At 44.6% G+C, this 14,515-nt stretch overlaps 1 protein-coding gene across 2 annotated transcripts in view; it reads left to right on the top strand.

Moving 5' to 3' along the window:
- Positions 1 to 6,944, top strand: part of MRPS5 (mitochondrial ribosomal protein S5) — a 123,319-nt gene extending 116,375 nt beyond the window's left edge. Inside the window, exons 11-12 of one of the 2 annotated variants that reach the window (XM_029594337.1) lie at positions 2,805 to 2,941; positions 5,760 to 6,944. In XM_029594337.1, the coding sequence (XP_029450197.1) occupies positions 2,805 to 2,941; positions 5,760 to 5,984 (362 nt within the window). In that variant the 3' untranslated portion in view covers positions 5,985 to 6,944. The remainder of the gene's footprint in view (positions 1 to 2,804; positions 2,942 to 5,759) is intronic. The other variant, XM_029594338.1, reaches the window with a different exon arrangement.
- The last annotated feature ends 7,571 nt before the right edge of the window (positions 6,945 to 14,515 follow it).

Raw genomic sequence — 14,515 nt, 5'->3', positions numbered from 1 at the left:
TCCTTGATCCTGAACTTCCTCATTTTCAAGACCTCGTCTGAGTCTTCCTAGTACTCAGAGTTCCAAGTTCCTCTTCTGAGTCTCCACATTCCAAGTTCCTCGTCTGAGCCTTCCATGTTCCAAGGCCTCCGTCTGTTCTTGTCCTCTGTCCATCCTGCTGCTTATTGCCGTTTCCCAGCGGCAGGTCCGAAAGGGCTTGGAATGGTCGGAGGACTATTCATAGACCACCATTATGTTGTTGGACTTCCTAAAGCATGCAGTTCTGACAGAGGTTCAGAGCCTTCAGTTATCCATGTCTTTGTTCCAGCTTGGTCCTGTTCCGCCCGTGCTTGCATCAGCTCACCTCTTGCTGTGCTCTCGGGGCTCCTCCCTGAGCAGTGTGGTGATCTAAGGGCTTACATTTCCTGCGAAGGCCTCCTATCATAACAGATTTCCAAGGCCTCCGCATTGCAACGCTCGTAACAGTATGAACTTGGTGATGAATTCAAATTTCAGACATGTCTTCTGCATCTAGGGCTGACCTTAGAGGAGTATGTGCATGGTCTGGTTGTCCCTGTTGGTCCTTTTCCCTCCCCCCCCCCCCCCCCCCCCCCCATTTTCCAAGGACAACCCTAACTGCATCCTCCCTGTGGTTCAAGGTTAAAGTCATTGTTCTGGTTTGAGTGTTTTCTGGTTGAGACCAGAGATGGCCCTTTAGTAGGACATAGCAGGGCAGAAGGTTTCTGCAAGGCAAAACCACAAAACAATGATTAGGTCATTCTTTTGTGGACCTGACTCCCAGACATGTGTAGGGATGCATGGGGGATCCTTGGGAAGATCCAAGTTAATGTCAACAGGGTGGCAATACCAGACAGCAATGTTATGGAGGATGCAACAGGCAAGAACTATCTCTGGCACTTATATTAGTTTATCAGGTAAAGTACTGCCTGATCTGTCTAAATCAACTAAAGTGACTTTTTAAACTCCAAAGATGTGCTGAAATTTGGCTCCAGAAGCTACCTTCATCTATTAAATTTAAAGTCTGGTTTCCTTTTTACAAATTTCTTGCTAATCCCTAATGGGTAAAAGGAAGGGGAAGGACCTTATTTAAGTGGTATGGTAGTGTCAACTCTGATGGACCCCATGAATCAGCATCTCCTCTGGCCCTGGGATCCCCTAGGTAGCTCTGTGGAGCAGTTGCTGGGTTGTGTGCAGGCCAAAGGTTCAACTGCTCCTACCCTTGAACTCAATAGGTCATTTACTCCTGAGCAGCATCCAACCCCCCATCCAGTTTGGATTTCAGCCATCTGAGGACGTAGGGTTTGAAACATCTTTGTCGCAGTCTGATGACATCATGCAGCAAGCCGGATAATTGAGCTGTCTGCTGCTGGGGAATGAAGGTGACTCCGTGAGATGCTCTCCAGAATGGGGCTTTATCTCCGGCCTCTCTGAATGTTCTCAATTTAACTGCAGTTTTGGGAAAATCTGAGGAAGAAGGGGTTTTACCATCAACCCTTAGTGTGACTTTAGCTTTGATTCTGACAGTGATTATGTTTTGAGACTTTTTTTCCATAATAAGGAGGCTCTTTTTGAAAGGTTAAAGGAATGTATATATCCACAACCCAAGCAAAAAGGAAGATATTTTTATTGTTAAAACCTGGTATGTTACAATTAGGTGCTTTTGTTCTGGCTTAATTTTCCTTGTAAATATATTGTTAAATTTAAAGAGGTTAAATGTTTTCTCTGACCCTCCCCAGTTGGTTACCTTTCTTAATGAGAGGTGGCACCAGGGGACTGTCTCTGTATCTCCCATCCAGGAGTCACCATGTCCCCCATTTGATAGACACTAGATATATGGTGGGGTGGGGAGAGTTCTCAGTGTTTAGTTGTCTGCTGTTTTTTATAAAAGGTTTCGCTTAGGCTTTGGGACTGGTTATTGTGGATTGACAGGATATGGGATGTGTATATTATTTATATTGCATTTGTACTATTTTGATTTATTTTCCTTTTCCACATGTTGCCCAACAAGTGCATTACTTGGATGTTATATATTAAAACATATATAAATAAAAAGTAAAAAAAAATTCCAAAGGTGTGCTGTGGTGAGATACAGTAGAAAAGGCTTCAGAAGAAACAAGAATGGAGAATAGTAATGGTAATGAAGCAAAGGTGAGAAGGTTGCAGAGTGAAAGAGGAGAGGGGGAGAGAAAAACACATTGCTTTAGGGAAGGGGAAAGGTAAGAGCATATAGCAAAAGTTAAAAAAAAAAAAAAAGTCATTTGGAGGCAATGAATGGAAAGGCAACAAAATATACAGATTAAACGAGAGAGAACATATTAAAAGGAAAACACTATGCAGAAAGGATAGACAAATGATTGTTCAGCTGTTTGTTTTTTTTGCATTTAAAATTTTCTGCAGAATTTAACTGCGTGCAAAAAGTTAAATGTGAAATGTTGCATGTGTGTAAGTGTGCATATACTTTGCGTGTGTATGTGTATAGATATACATGAGAGAGAGACACATTCTCCTAGGCTTAAAAGTTTGCATAGCTCTGAATATTGCAGCATGTCAACAGCACATCTGATTCATCAAGAATTGTCTCATTCTTTGTTTATGGAATACATCTTTGGTTACTTAGATGTTGCACGGCTATAAATCAGCTCATGTCAGTTCTAAATATGATGATTATTTTCTCATTCCATACTATATGACTACATATGTTTTGGTTTTTTTTTGCACTGATCAGCTATTCTAATCTGAACTAGTTCTATAATTAGAAGCTTAATCTAATTTATCTGATGTCATTTGTTAATATTGTTTTTTAGGTTATGGTCTTCATTGCCATCGAGCTATTATTACCATTTGCAAACTGATTGGGATCACAGACATGTATGCAAAGGTTTCCGGGTCCACAAATTTGCTTAACATCACAAGAGCTCTTTTTCAGGGATTAACAAAACAGGTACTGTAAACATTTATATTTTTTTGTGTGGGCATGAATTATTTTGTCATAAGGGCAAGCAACTTTTACTGAAGGTTATCAACACAAAGTGTCCCTGTAATTCTAAAATATTGCATATTTAAGATGCAGCTAACAAATATTGCTAGAGTTCATATCCATGTCTATCTGTGGAAGCTTCCAAGAAACTATAATGAAAGAAATATGAATGTCTTGGTGACAGGTGACTATCCTTCCATATAAAGATGGGCTAGAGAGAAGATTTTCATTGCAGTCCAATTCCTGGACAGCATTTGGATGCCCAGTCTTCCAGTCTCACAAGCTCCTATTGCAATTTATCACAATCCACTTGTCATTTATCAACTCTGAATGATTATATGTAATCTGCAAATTTGATAACTTCATTTTCCTAGCGTGTGGCAGATGGACTCAGGACTAACGGGTATAGTGTACTCCTGTTAGCAGTTGGAGACTGATCAGATTTCAATCTGACGTCAGCCCCTAGTACATATACCCCTGCAGGAAGTGCAGCTCTTCAGTATTTTCCGTCTCCATAGCAGTTAGGGACTATCTGCATGCTCTCACAGCGTTAGAACCAAATTCAAAGAAGAAAATCAAAATTTAAAAAAGAAACCTACCTGAAGATGAGCCCTGCTCTCCTGCGGTGATACCTTCGGGTCCCTCCCCCAGTTGAGATTCCCGAGGTGATTTCCGTGGTCTCTCGGAGGTAAGCCTCGGTCCGGCGGCCGAATCACGGCGAGGACCTAGCCCCCGAATATTACAGTACTTATTGGGGACCATAACCTGCATATACATTTATTATATGGTTTGGGTGATTTTGTATCTATATCTATGTATTTCATTGCAGTGGGTGTGTGGAAGATGTGTGTTTTTGTCTCGTGTTTGTGTTTTGTAATGCTTGAGTTACTTTCTATTACTCTAAAATGGTTGTGAGTACTCTGAATTATATGCTTATTAAGAATGTATATTGTTTTCTGGTTTTGCTCTGTACTCGCAATGTATAAATAAAGTTACAAAAAAAATGCCATTGTATTGTGGCAACTATTGCCAGAGATTTGCTATTAACACACACATACATTAGGGTAATTTGACAAATTACATTGGTGAAGTCTATTCTTATCTAAGTATGTGATATGCTGCCTTCACTTCTGGATATGGATAACCATATTCAAAGAACCCTGAGCCAGCAACCATGTGTTTTTAAAATCTTGTGTCTATGAACATAGTGTATTCTAAAAACACTAGCTGATTGGTAAGCCAACTTTAAACAATCTTCAATGGTAACAGTGAACCATAAAAAGTTATTCTTCTCCTTTACAGTGCAGTGTTATTTGTAACCCTTCACAATCTTGAAAGATCAGAATCTCCAAAAAAGCTAATGGCTGACAATGAAAATCTATATTAAATCTAAAATTATATAGTTAATGCCACAGCAATAGAACAACATATTGTAGGTGAATCTAGGTTTTCACAATTTGTCATTTTGGGGCGGATTTTAAAAGGGTTACGCGTGTAACCCTTTAAAAAAAAAAAAAAAAAATCCCTGCGTGCACCGAGCCTATTTTGCATAGGCTCGGCAGCGCACACAAGCCCTGGGATTCACATATGTCCTGAGGCGTGGGCGGTCCAGGGGCAGGGCGTGGCCTGAGCCTCCAGGCACAGTGGCCATTTGCCGCTGTGCCCGGGGTTGCGGGCCGGCCGTTGGCCGGCACGCGTAAGTTACACCTGCCAGGAGGCAGGCATAACTTCTTCAACAAAGGTAAGGGGAGGGGTGTTAGGTAGGGGAAGGTGCGGGGGGCGGAAGGAAAGTTCCCTCGGAGGCCACTCAGATTTCGGAGCAGCCTCGGAGGGAACGGAGGCAGACTGTGTGGCTCAGCGCGCGCAAGTTGCACAATTGTGCACCCCCTTGCGCGCGCCGACCCTGGATTTTATAACATGCGTGCGGCTGCGCACACATGTTATAAAGTCTGGCGTAGATTTGTTCACGCCAGGTTGAGCGAACAAATCTGCGCCCGCGCGCAGGTTTTAAAATCTGCCCCTTTATGCAGAGCATAGATTTTTTAGTTCTGTTATCTAAACATTCAGTTGAAAAATTTGCTTTGTTATTCCAAATGTTTAAAAATATTTGTTGGGTTTCTCTGCTAGGATGCATGGTGCTAGAGGAATCTGGCTTGGTAACAAAAAAAAAGTAATCCAAATAATTAGCTGCTGTTTAAAGGAAAATCAAATTTAATTTCTAATGCTAAAGAAAACATGATTAAAATCATTAAGTAGGTTTTTAGCATAAATGTAAATAATTTTGTACAAGATCTTGGCCAGAGCTCTACTGGCAAAGATTCAAGTTGAGGTACTTTCTTCAAATTATTAAGAAGCATTGTTTTCCGTTTTAAGCCAAATCAGAGGCAATAGACTAGGTAGCAATTTGTAGTAGTTTCATTAATATCATTAATAAATAATTAATAATAATTATTAAATTATTATTATTAAATTATTAAATAATAATTAATAAATAATATCATTAATAAATAGGCTTACATTAATATCCAAATATGGTCCACACAGGAAAGAACATATACTAGCATTATTGAGGGATTTTTAGGTTATTCTTTTCAATTCTGTTCAGATAAAATGCTTATTTAACATTATTGACATGAAACAGCTGTTAACTTTTATACGAACTAATTGTTTTTAAAAATACTTTCTCATCTTTTGTATGCCTACACCTTTAGTTAAAGTATAAAGTATTATTTTTTTAACAATGTCACAGAACCCTCATTTTGGGATTTTACTTTTTACATAGGAAACCCATCAAACACTAGCAGATAGAAAAGGACTTCACGTGGTAGAATTTCGAGAGGAGTGTGGTGCCTTGCCCTTGGTTGTTGCTTCACCTCAAGGTGCAGTCAGGAGAGATCCAGAGCCTGACAACGAGGTTCCTGACACCAAACTAGAATGGGATGAAGTGAAGGCTGCTCAAGGAATGAAACATTCTGTCTGGGCAAATGTAAAAAGGACAGCATGGTAATCAATTTTTGCCTGGTACTATCGCTATATTGTACTATTTAAAAAAAGATGGCCATGCAAAAGCAGAAGAGAGGCTGCAAATGGAAGTGTACAGCTTTCTTAGAATGGATGAAGGAAACTGGATGGAATCAATGACAAACTCTACAAAGTATTGTTTCAAATTAATATCATATGTTGCAGTTTTTATATTGGCTAACACAGATTATTTTGTTTTATACTTTTTCTTTTGCTTCACTTGATACAATGCATGTCCTTTCATTGTATCTGACTTTCGTACAGTGCAATAGACATTTCAGAATTAGAAAGGAAAATTGTTTCAAGAAGTTTTAAGTAAAAATGTACATTTTTGTAAGCATGCAGGCATAATATGTAATAAAAAAAAATCCTAATAAAAAAAAAGAAAATTATATAAAATAAAGAATTCTAAGAGCTTAATTTGCCGTTTGGTATTACATTGTTCCATAAAAAAAATTTATGTAAAGAGAAAATGGCACACATTCTTGAGAAAAATGGCAGATTAATTTGTACAAACTGCTACTTCATGCAGAGTATACAATTCACAAAAGATGAAGTATATTAAAGCTTAATTGAAATTACAGCGGCATTACTTGTTATAGTCTTTAGGAATTGGCACATTATAGGCTATGTTCAGTATGACATGGGATGTGGAGATATTCAAAAGGATTTATGTTCATAAATCTGAGTTTTATGTACGTAAATGGACTTTGAAAATTGTTACTTTTACGTGCAAAACTCCTTTGAAAATTCACTCCATAGGGTTTGAATTGTCAAAAGATTTTACACATGTAAATGGGCTTTTGAAAATTGCTACAATATATGGTACTTTAAACGTTTAATCCTTGTTTATTATGCATCCTGTTATACCTTTTGTTTTCACAATTGTTAAGAGAATTTCAATTTGAATCTTGTAAACAGTTATGATGGCTTCACCGACTGACGGTATATAAAACTCATCAAATAAATGAGACCTCCTTAGTTCAGTATAACAGCATTTTGACAAATTTACTTCATCAACCAAAACTTTAATTTGTTGAGAGTTAATCTTACTTTCACATCTGCAGTTGCTGAGAGATCAGTAACTAATTTAACAGTCCAAGATATAGACATTGCTCTAGGCAAAGACAACCATTTAAATTTAATTTTTGATATCCCAAGGAAATAATAACAAATAGTCCTTTTCCTAGCATGTAGCCAGATGGACTCAGGACCAATGGGATTATGTGTTCCCCTGCTAGCAGATGGAGACAGGTTTCAAAGCTGACGTCACCCTAAATATACCCCTACAGTGACCTCAGCCATTCAGTATCTCTCCGACTCTTAGCCGATGTAGATGCTATCCCCACACCAGCAGCGATGTGTAGCGGGATTGCAGCACTAATCCAAAGGAGACATTTTACCTTCAAATTGAAAAGAAGATAGAGCCCCGCTCTCCTGCCTAAGAGTTCCTTCCCAAGTTGAAAATTCCTGAGGTGACTTGTGAGATCCCTCAGAGGTGTGCTTTGGTCCAGTAGCCGGCTCCCGGTGTGGACTTTGCTGCTGAAGCAGCTGAAAGGCAACGAGTGCAAAAGCCGAGCACAGCAGTGAAGGCCTAAGCCCTCTCTCCCCACAGCCGGAGACAGTCTCTGTACTCGGGCAGTAAGCACTGAGACCAGGTAAGTAAAGAAGAACTCCTCCGAACCAGAGATGTGGAAGGGCTTCGGTAAGTCTTTCCTTGCTCGGTGTACCATACCGATATCGTTCCCAATCCCGTGCGGGCGAGGGAAGGGGGTTTTTGAGCGGCCCACCAGTGGGCTAGGCCCCACTTCAGGCTTGATGGACTTCCCACATGGCGATCCAGGACACCGCCATACGCTCATAGCTGCACGCACGACTCAACACACAACCGGCCGCTTTGACCTATGTGCGCCAAGATGAGTCTGAGCGCTCAAGAGGCATTAACCGGCTAAACGCACAAGCTACAGAGGTGATAGCCCCGGCAGCAAAAAAGGTCAGATGACACTCCCTTTGCACGGCTTGCCATATTAGGGCCACACAGTCTGACCTGGAATCCTGCCTATGTCAGCACTGTGAGGAGGCCCAGGGAGGACTGGTTTCTCAATTTTCCTAGTCATAGGATGGGTCAGCCATGACCTTATCTGGCAGCACCCTGGACCTGAGCAATTCCGGGGTGGTATCCTTCCCAGGAGAGGGTCAGTTCAGTAGCCCCTACCCAGGTTCCTCCTGGGCCACATATGGATCTGGCAACCTTCTGGTTGGAATTTTTTCAGGGCCTCCAAGCCTTCGTCCAGACACAGTCAGCCCCTGCCCGGGCGGAACCCCAACTGGGAAGGCTTCACCCTCCCAACCCTGTCAGCATGCCTCGCCTCACCAAGAGTATCCCTGACAGGGACCCAGACAGCACAGACGATGATGGGGACTTGTTAGAAGATAGGGAAAATCTCTCCAGGCCTGGAGCCATACCGGACCATGCTTCAATTTTTCCACAGAGATGAATTACCAGCCCTAGTCTCCCAGACCCTGAAGATTCTGGGAGTTCCGGGCACAGACCCTATGTCAAAGCCAAAGAGGAACTCCAACTTGGTGTCACTGTGGAAATCCTCTTGCTATTTCCCGATGCTGGAAGCTATCCAGGAGTTGATTGACCTGGAATGGGATGCCCCGGAGGCAAGTTTTAAAGGTCAGTCCTTGGAGGCCTTGAATCATGTGGACCCAGCGGTCACGAAACGCCTGCGTTTCCCCAAAGTGGATGCCATGGTCTGCGCTATCTCGAAGCGAACAACTATCCCTGTTGAGGGAGGGGTGGCCTTGATGTATGCTCACAATAGGCGGTTAGAATCCATCTTTAAGCAAGCCTTCAACACGACAGCAATGACATTGCAGATCGCTTGTTGCTGTCTCCTGAAGGTTTGCTCGTATCTGTTCCTCTCTTGAGAGAGAGGCAGATGGCTCTGGGGCTCACGCCGGAGAGGTGATTGAACCTGCCACAGCCTTCCTGGTGGACTCAAGCTCCTATCTAGTGCGTACCTCGGCCAGAGGTGTAGACTTAGTGGTGCCGGCCAGAAGACAGCTATGGTTGAGAAACTGGTCAGCGGATGCAACTTCTAAGGCAAACCTCACAAAGATATCCTTTAAGGGATCTCTCATATTCGGAAGCGAATCGGAGAAGCTAACTAGTAAGTGGGGCGAATCTCCAGTGCCCAGGCTACCAGAAGATAAGAAAAAGAGGTCACAGTGCCCCTCGCCCATCAAGGGTCAGGCCAGGGGCTTCTGGCCCTACAGAAACTTGTCATTTCAAACTCAGCCCTCGGGAAAGTCTCAGTCCTTGAGGAACAGGTTCAGGCTCAGGTTGGGCCGACCCATCCTCAGGAAGAAGAGATAGGGGGCCGACTCTCCCAGTTCTATCAGTGGAGGTCGAGATCACATCGGACAAATGGGTACTAGACATTATACGAGAAGGGTATGCTCTCGAATTCCCCAGCATCTCTCGGGACAGGTTCATAATGTCTCCTTGCCACTCCCAGCACAAGAAATTGGCAGTGGGATCCACACTGATAAGGCTCCTCAGTCTGAGGGCTATAACTCTGGTACCAATACCCCAAGTAAATACGGAGCGCTATTCCATCTATTTCATCGTGCCCAAGAAAGAGGGCTCATACCGATGCATCCTGGATCTCAAGAGTGTCAACCGTCATCTGCGGATAGTTCATTTCCACATGGAAACTCTTTGCTCCATCATAATGGCAGTGCAACCAGGAGAGTTCCTAACCACCCTGGACCTCTTGGAAACCTACCTCTATATTCCAATCCATCAAGCCCACCAGCGTTTTCTACGCTTTGCAGTATTGGGCCAGCATTACCAGTTCCGGGGTCACCCTTCAGCCTGGCAGCTGCCCCCAGAACATTCCCCAAAATTATGGTGGTTGTGGCAGCAGCACTGAGAAAAGACGGGATCCTAGTGCACCCTTACTTGGACGACTGGCTGATCCGGGTGAAGTTGTTGGAAGACAGCCTCCAGCTGACCAGCAAGGTCAGGACCCTCCTGCAGGAGCTTGGTTGGGTCGTGAACATGGACAAGAGCAGCCTCAATCCCTCCCAGTCAGAGTATCTGGGGGCTCGATTCGACACCAAGCAAGTCACGGTCTTCCTCCCTCGAGGATAAGGAAACACATGGACCAAGAATGTCAGTTGAAGAACACAATTCATCCCAGGGAGTGGGACTAGCTCCAAGTCCTCGGCCTCATGTCACCAACCCTGATAGTAGTACTGTGGGCGAGAGCACACAATGTGGCCTCGCCAGCACTCCCTTCTGTTACGCTGGAACCCACTGTCTCAAGACCTACCAATGGAAGTATTTTCTCGGCTCCAGTGGTGGCTACAGGAAATTCTCTTAAGCAAGGGTATAAGCCTCTCCCCACCGAGCTGGATCGTCCTCTTGATGGACGCGAGCCTCCGGGGGTGGGGTGTTCACTGTCAGGAACTGACAAGTCAGGGGCAATGGACCGAGGAAGAGGCGAACTGGAACATAAACCCCCTGGAAGCACGGGCAGTCAGATTAGCATTCCTGCAGTTCAACCACAGGCTCCAGGGGCAAGCAATCCACATGCTGTCGGACAACGCAATAACAGTGGCCTACATCAACCGCCAGGGACAAACTAAGAGCCACAAACTGTCTGGAAATAGACCCCTTAGAGCAGGGGTGGGCACTTCCGGTCCTCGAGGGCCACAAACCAGTCTGGTTTTTAGGATATCCCTAATGAATATGCGTGAGAGAGATTTGCATGCACTCTGCCTCAGTTGTATGCAAATCTGTCATGCATATTCATTAGGATATCCTAAAACCTCGACAGGTTTGTGGCCCTCGAGGACTGGAATTGCCCACCCCTACCTTAGGGAATGGGGAATCTTGGCCTCCCACATTGTGGGAAAAGATGACAGAGCATATTTTCTCAGCAGGGAAAGCCTACTCCCGGGGGAATAGATGCTGTCGACCAGAACCTTCCAGCTCCTCGTATTTATTTATTTATTTTAAAATGTTTATGTACCGCCTTTACAAACAGAGTTTAGTAGATCGCTAGGGCCTTCTATCCTTTGACCTACTGGCTATTTCTCACAATGTAAAGGTTTCCCAATTCTTCAGTAACAGGCAAGATCAGTGCTCCCAAGGGATCGACGCACTTGGCCAGAGGAAGACATACTGTACACCTTCCCCCCCCCCCCCCCCCCCCCGTGGCCTCTACTGGGCAAGATCATCTGCAAGATTGAACACCACAGAGGGTTAGTCCATCTGGTGGCCCTGGACTGGCCCAGGCACCCATGGTAATCAGACATGCAGAGGCTTCTCGTGGAGAGTCCCCTTTGTCTCCCTATTCCCCCTCCCCCCGCACAGAGATCTTCTCCAGCAAGGCCCGATTCTTCATGAAGATCCAGCTTAATTCTCTCTTATGGTCTGGCCCTTGAGAGGACTCACCTGATGAAGGACGGATATTCGGTGGATGTAATTGCCACCTTGCTCCCTGATGTACATGCGGATCTGGAGAATGTTTGAGGCCTGGTGCGCAGGGTGCCCCCGCGAACAACCAAGATCACCATGATCCTAGAATTTCCTGTTGATAGCAGGGCTGAATTAGCCGTGCTGTCATGGGATCTGCCAGTCGGGTCCGGGAGGCGAAGCTTGTTAAGCAGAGGTTTAGTTTTTTGTCTCTGCGGCTTCGCGTGTGTTCTCACGCAGGAAAGTAACGGATTCTCCTCAGTCTGTTCTTTCCGTGCGCAGGATCACACGTGGAGTCATTTTTCTCCTTAGGATGTCCAAATCGGGCTTCAAATGATATCGCTGTGGCAAGGTAATGTCGGTCACGGATGGCCATGACCGATGTTATCGTTGCCTAGGCGCCAATCATGATGTAGGAGACTGCGAGTTTTGTGCTAGTATGTGCCCTAGGGCCCAGAAACAACGGGCCTACCGCCTCAAAGAACTCCTCAGCCTCGGAGGCTCACTCTTCACTGGGCCCGGTGAAGAAACCCGCTCATTCTCAAAAGAGAGCGGCGGTGTGGGATCACCCCTCTAGACCGAGAGAAAGAGGTCATGAGGCAAGTACCAGGGGATCAGGGCTCTGATTCCCTTGATTGGGATCGATCGGCTTAAAAAAGATCGGTGTTGCACTCTTGTTCGATGCCATCACGGGACGGTTCCGGGGAACCAAGTGTGTCAACGCAGGGACCATCGCACTCTAAGGTGCCGAAAAAGTTGAAACACGGTGTGGTGCCGACAGCGCCGAAAATAAGATTAGCACCGGGAAAGTCGGCGCATACCATGGCCCAGACAACATCGGAGTGGGCGGCGCCGAGACCATCGGCGCAGACAACGGTGCCGAAACCACCGGCGCAGAATGCAGCATCAAACACTTGTCACAGTGCAGTCAGGACGCCGACGCGACTTATGCAGCCTTTCACGGGACCCCATGCCATCTCACCCCGTACACAGCCAAAAGACAACAAAAGACCATAGGAGTCATCAAAAGCGTAGACACCAATCCCCACAATTATCACAATCTACTTCGAGTGATTCTGTACAACGAACATCGGAGACATCTTCTAAAAGGTCTCGATCTATGCACAAGCGATCAACTCACAGAGATCCAGGTCACACACAGGCACAGACACCATTCCAGCCATGCCACAGTGCCAAAAAAGACCTCAGACAAGGAAGTCAGTCCTTCCACCTCCAGATCCTCAAAGTCAGCACCATAGGGCACATTCACATCAGTCGCCCATATGCCTCACTTCTTCTCAGGCATCCATGTCACCACGCAGTTCTTCTAGGGGACTAGAGGATACATCTTCACCACCGGCAGCCCCAGTGCCACAGGGTACGGGTAAACCAGTTATGCCTCCTACGACAAAGGAAGCTTTCTGGCAATTATCACAATCGCTAGCAGGATTCTACGAAACTCTAGAATCTTCTTTCACAATTTTTTATTTATTTATTTATTTGAGTTTTTCTATACCGGCATTCACGGAAATTTGTATCATGTCGGTTTACATAAAACAAGGGGTGATCAATACATTGTAAACGTACATAAATATAACATGAGAGTATACCTTTACAAATTATAACAAGTGCGCAGAAAAAGCAGTTACAATAAAACAAGGATGGTTCTAACTGGGAGTAGAAGAAGAGGATGATAGAAGTTTAACAAGAAGTAGAACGTGCAGTGATTGGTATGTTTGTATCAGTTTAATGGGTGATAATCCATCTTTCTTGAACAGCCATGTCTTAAGTCTCTTTCTGAAGGTTGGAAGACATGGTTCCTGTCGTAATTCTAAGGGGATTGAGTTCCATAGTGGGGGACCTGCTGTAGAGAAGGCCCTGTCTCTCAGTGTTAAATGTTGGGTGGTATTGGCGTGTGGTACAATGATTAATCAACCACAGACCTCCCGCTAGCGACCCCAATACTCAACCTTCCCGGGAGCTATTGGTAGAACCCTCCCTGTATCACCAATTTCAGAGCAGTCTCCATCCTCACTTTCAAGACAAGAGATTCCAGAAGATTCTTCGTCCCCTTCACGATCTCCATCCTCATCGACAGGGTTCCTGTCCGCTCCGAAGGAACAACCGCAGGAACCATACTCTCTGCCTGAAGATCTCTCGTACCCTAGATTTTTTGAAAAACTGGGTACTATTCTGCATTTGGAGGTACAGAAGGAATCTGATCCCAGATCAGAAACTCTGGGTCTTCTAAAAAATGTTGATGTCCCGGGAGAGCCCACTTCACTACCACCGCAAGAACTGCTTCACAGTGTTCTCCTAAAATCTTGGGAAGCACTTCAACCTTTGTCGGCGGTCTCTAGGAAATCTAACATCAAGTTTCATATGAAGTAAGAGCAACCGTATGCGCTTCCACAGCTACCCCACGAGTCCATGGTAGTGGAATCGGTGATGCAGCATTTTAAAAAATCAAAAACTCACGCTACGTACCCACCAACCAAAAACAGGTATCTCGATGATTTTGGACTGAAGGTGTACCAGAATGCGATGCTTACAGCAAGAATTATGCATCATCAGTTTTACATGGTGCAATACCTTTATGAATGTATTCAGGCGACTAAAGGTATGCTCTCCTCTATGGTGGATCAATCACCTCAAACACTACATGATATGGAAGAGTGCTCCAGACACCTCCTTAGGTCAGTGTATGATGGCCTAGAAACATCATCCAGAGCATCAGCAACAGCCATAGCGGCCCGCCGAATGGTGTGGCTACGTTCAAGTTCCATAAGAGAGGATTTGCGCGAGAAACTTGCAAATCTACCGTGTACAGGAGATAACCTTTTTGGTACCAGATTCCAAGAGACGGTGGGTAAGCTGAAGGACAAAGCGACAGCCATGCAATCTTTACAAACACAACCAGCTTATGCGGCCTCCCGAAAGTACGACCCTTATAATCGGCGGTCTTATGGTCGCAGACCTTATAGGTCTTACCAGACTTTCCGGCCTCAACCATACCCATCGTA

This window comes from Rhinatrema bivittatum, chromosome 3 (genome assembly GCF_901001135.1).
Source record: "Rhinatrema bivittatum chromosome 3, aRhiBiv1.1, whole genome shotgun sequence".
Classification (NCBI taxonomy): Eukaryota; Metazoa; Chordata; class Amphibia; order Gymnophiona; family Rhinatrematidae; genus Rhinatrema; species Rhinatrema bivittatum.
This window is presented reverse-complemented; position numbering and strand designations above follow the sequence as displayed.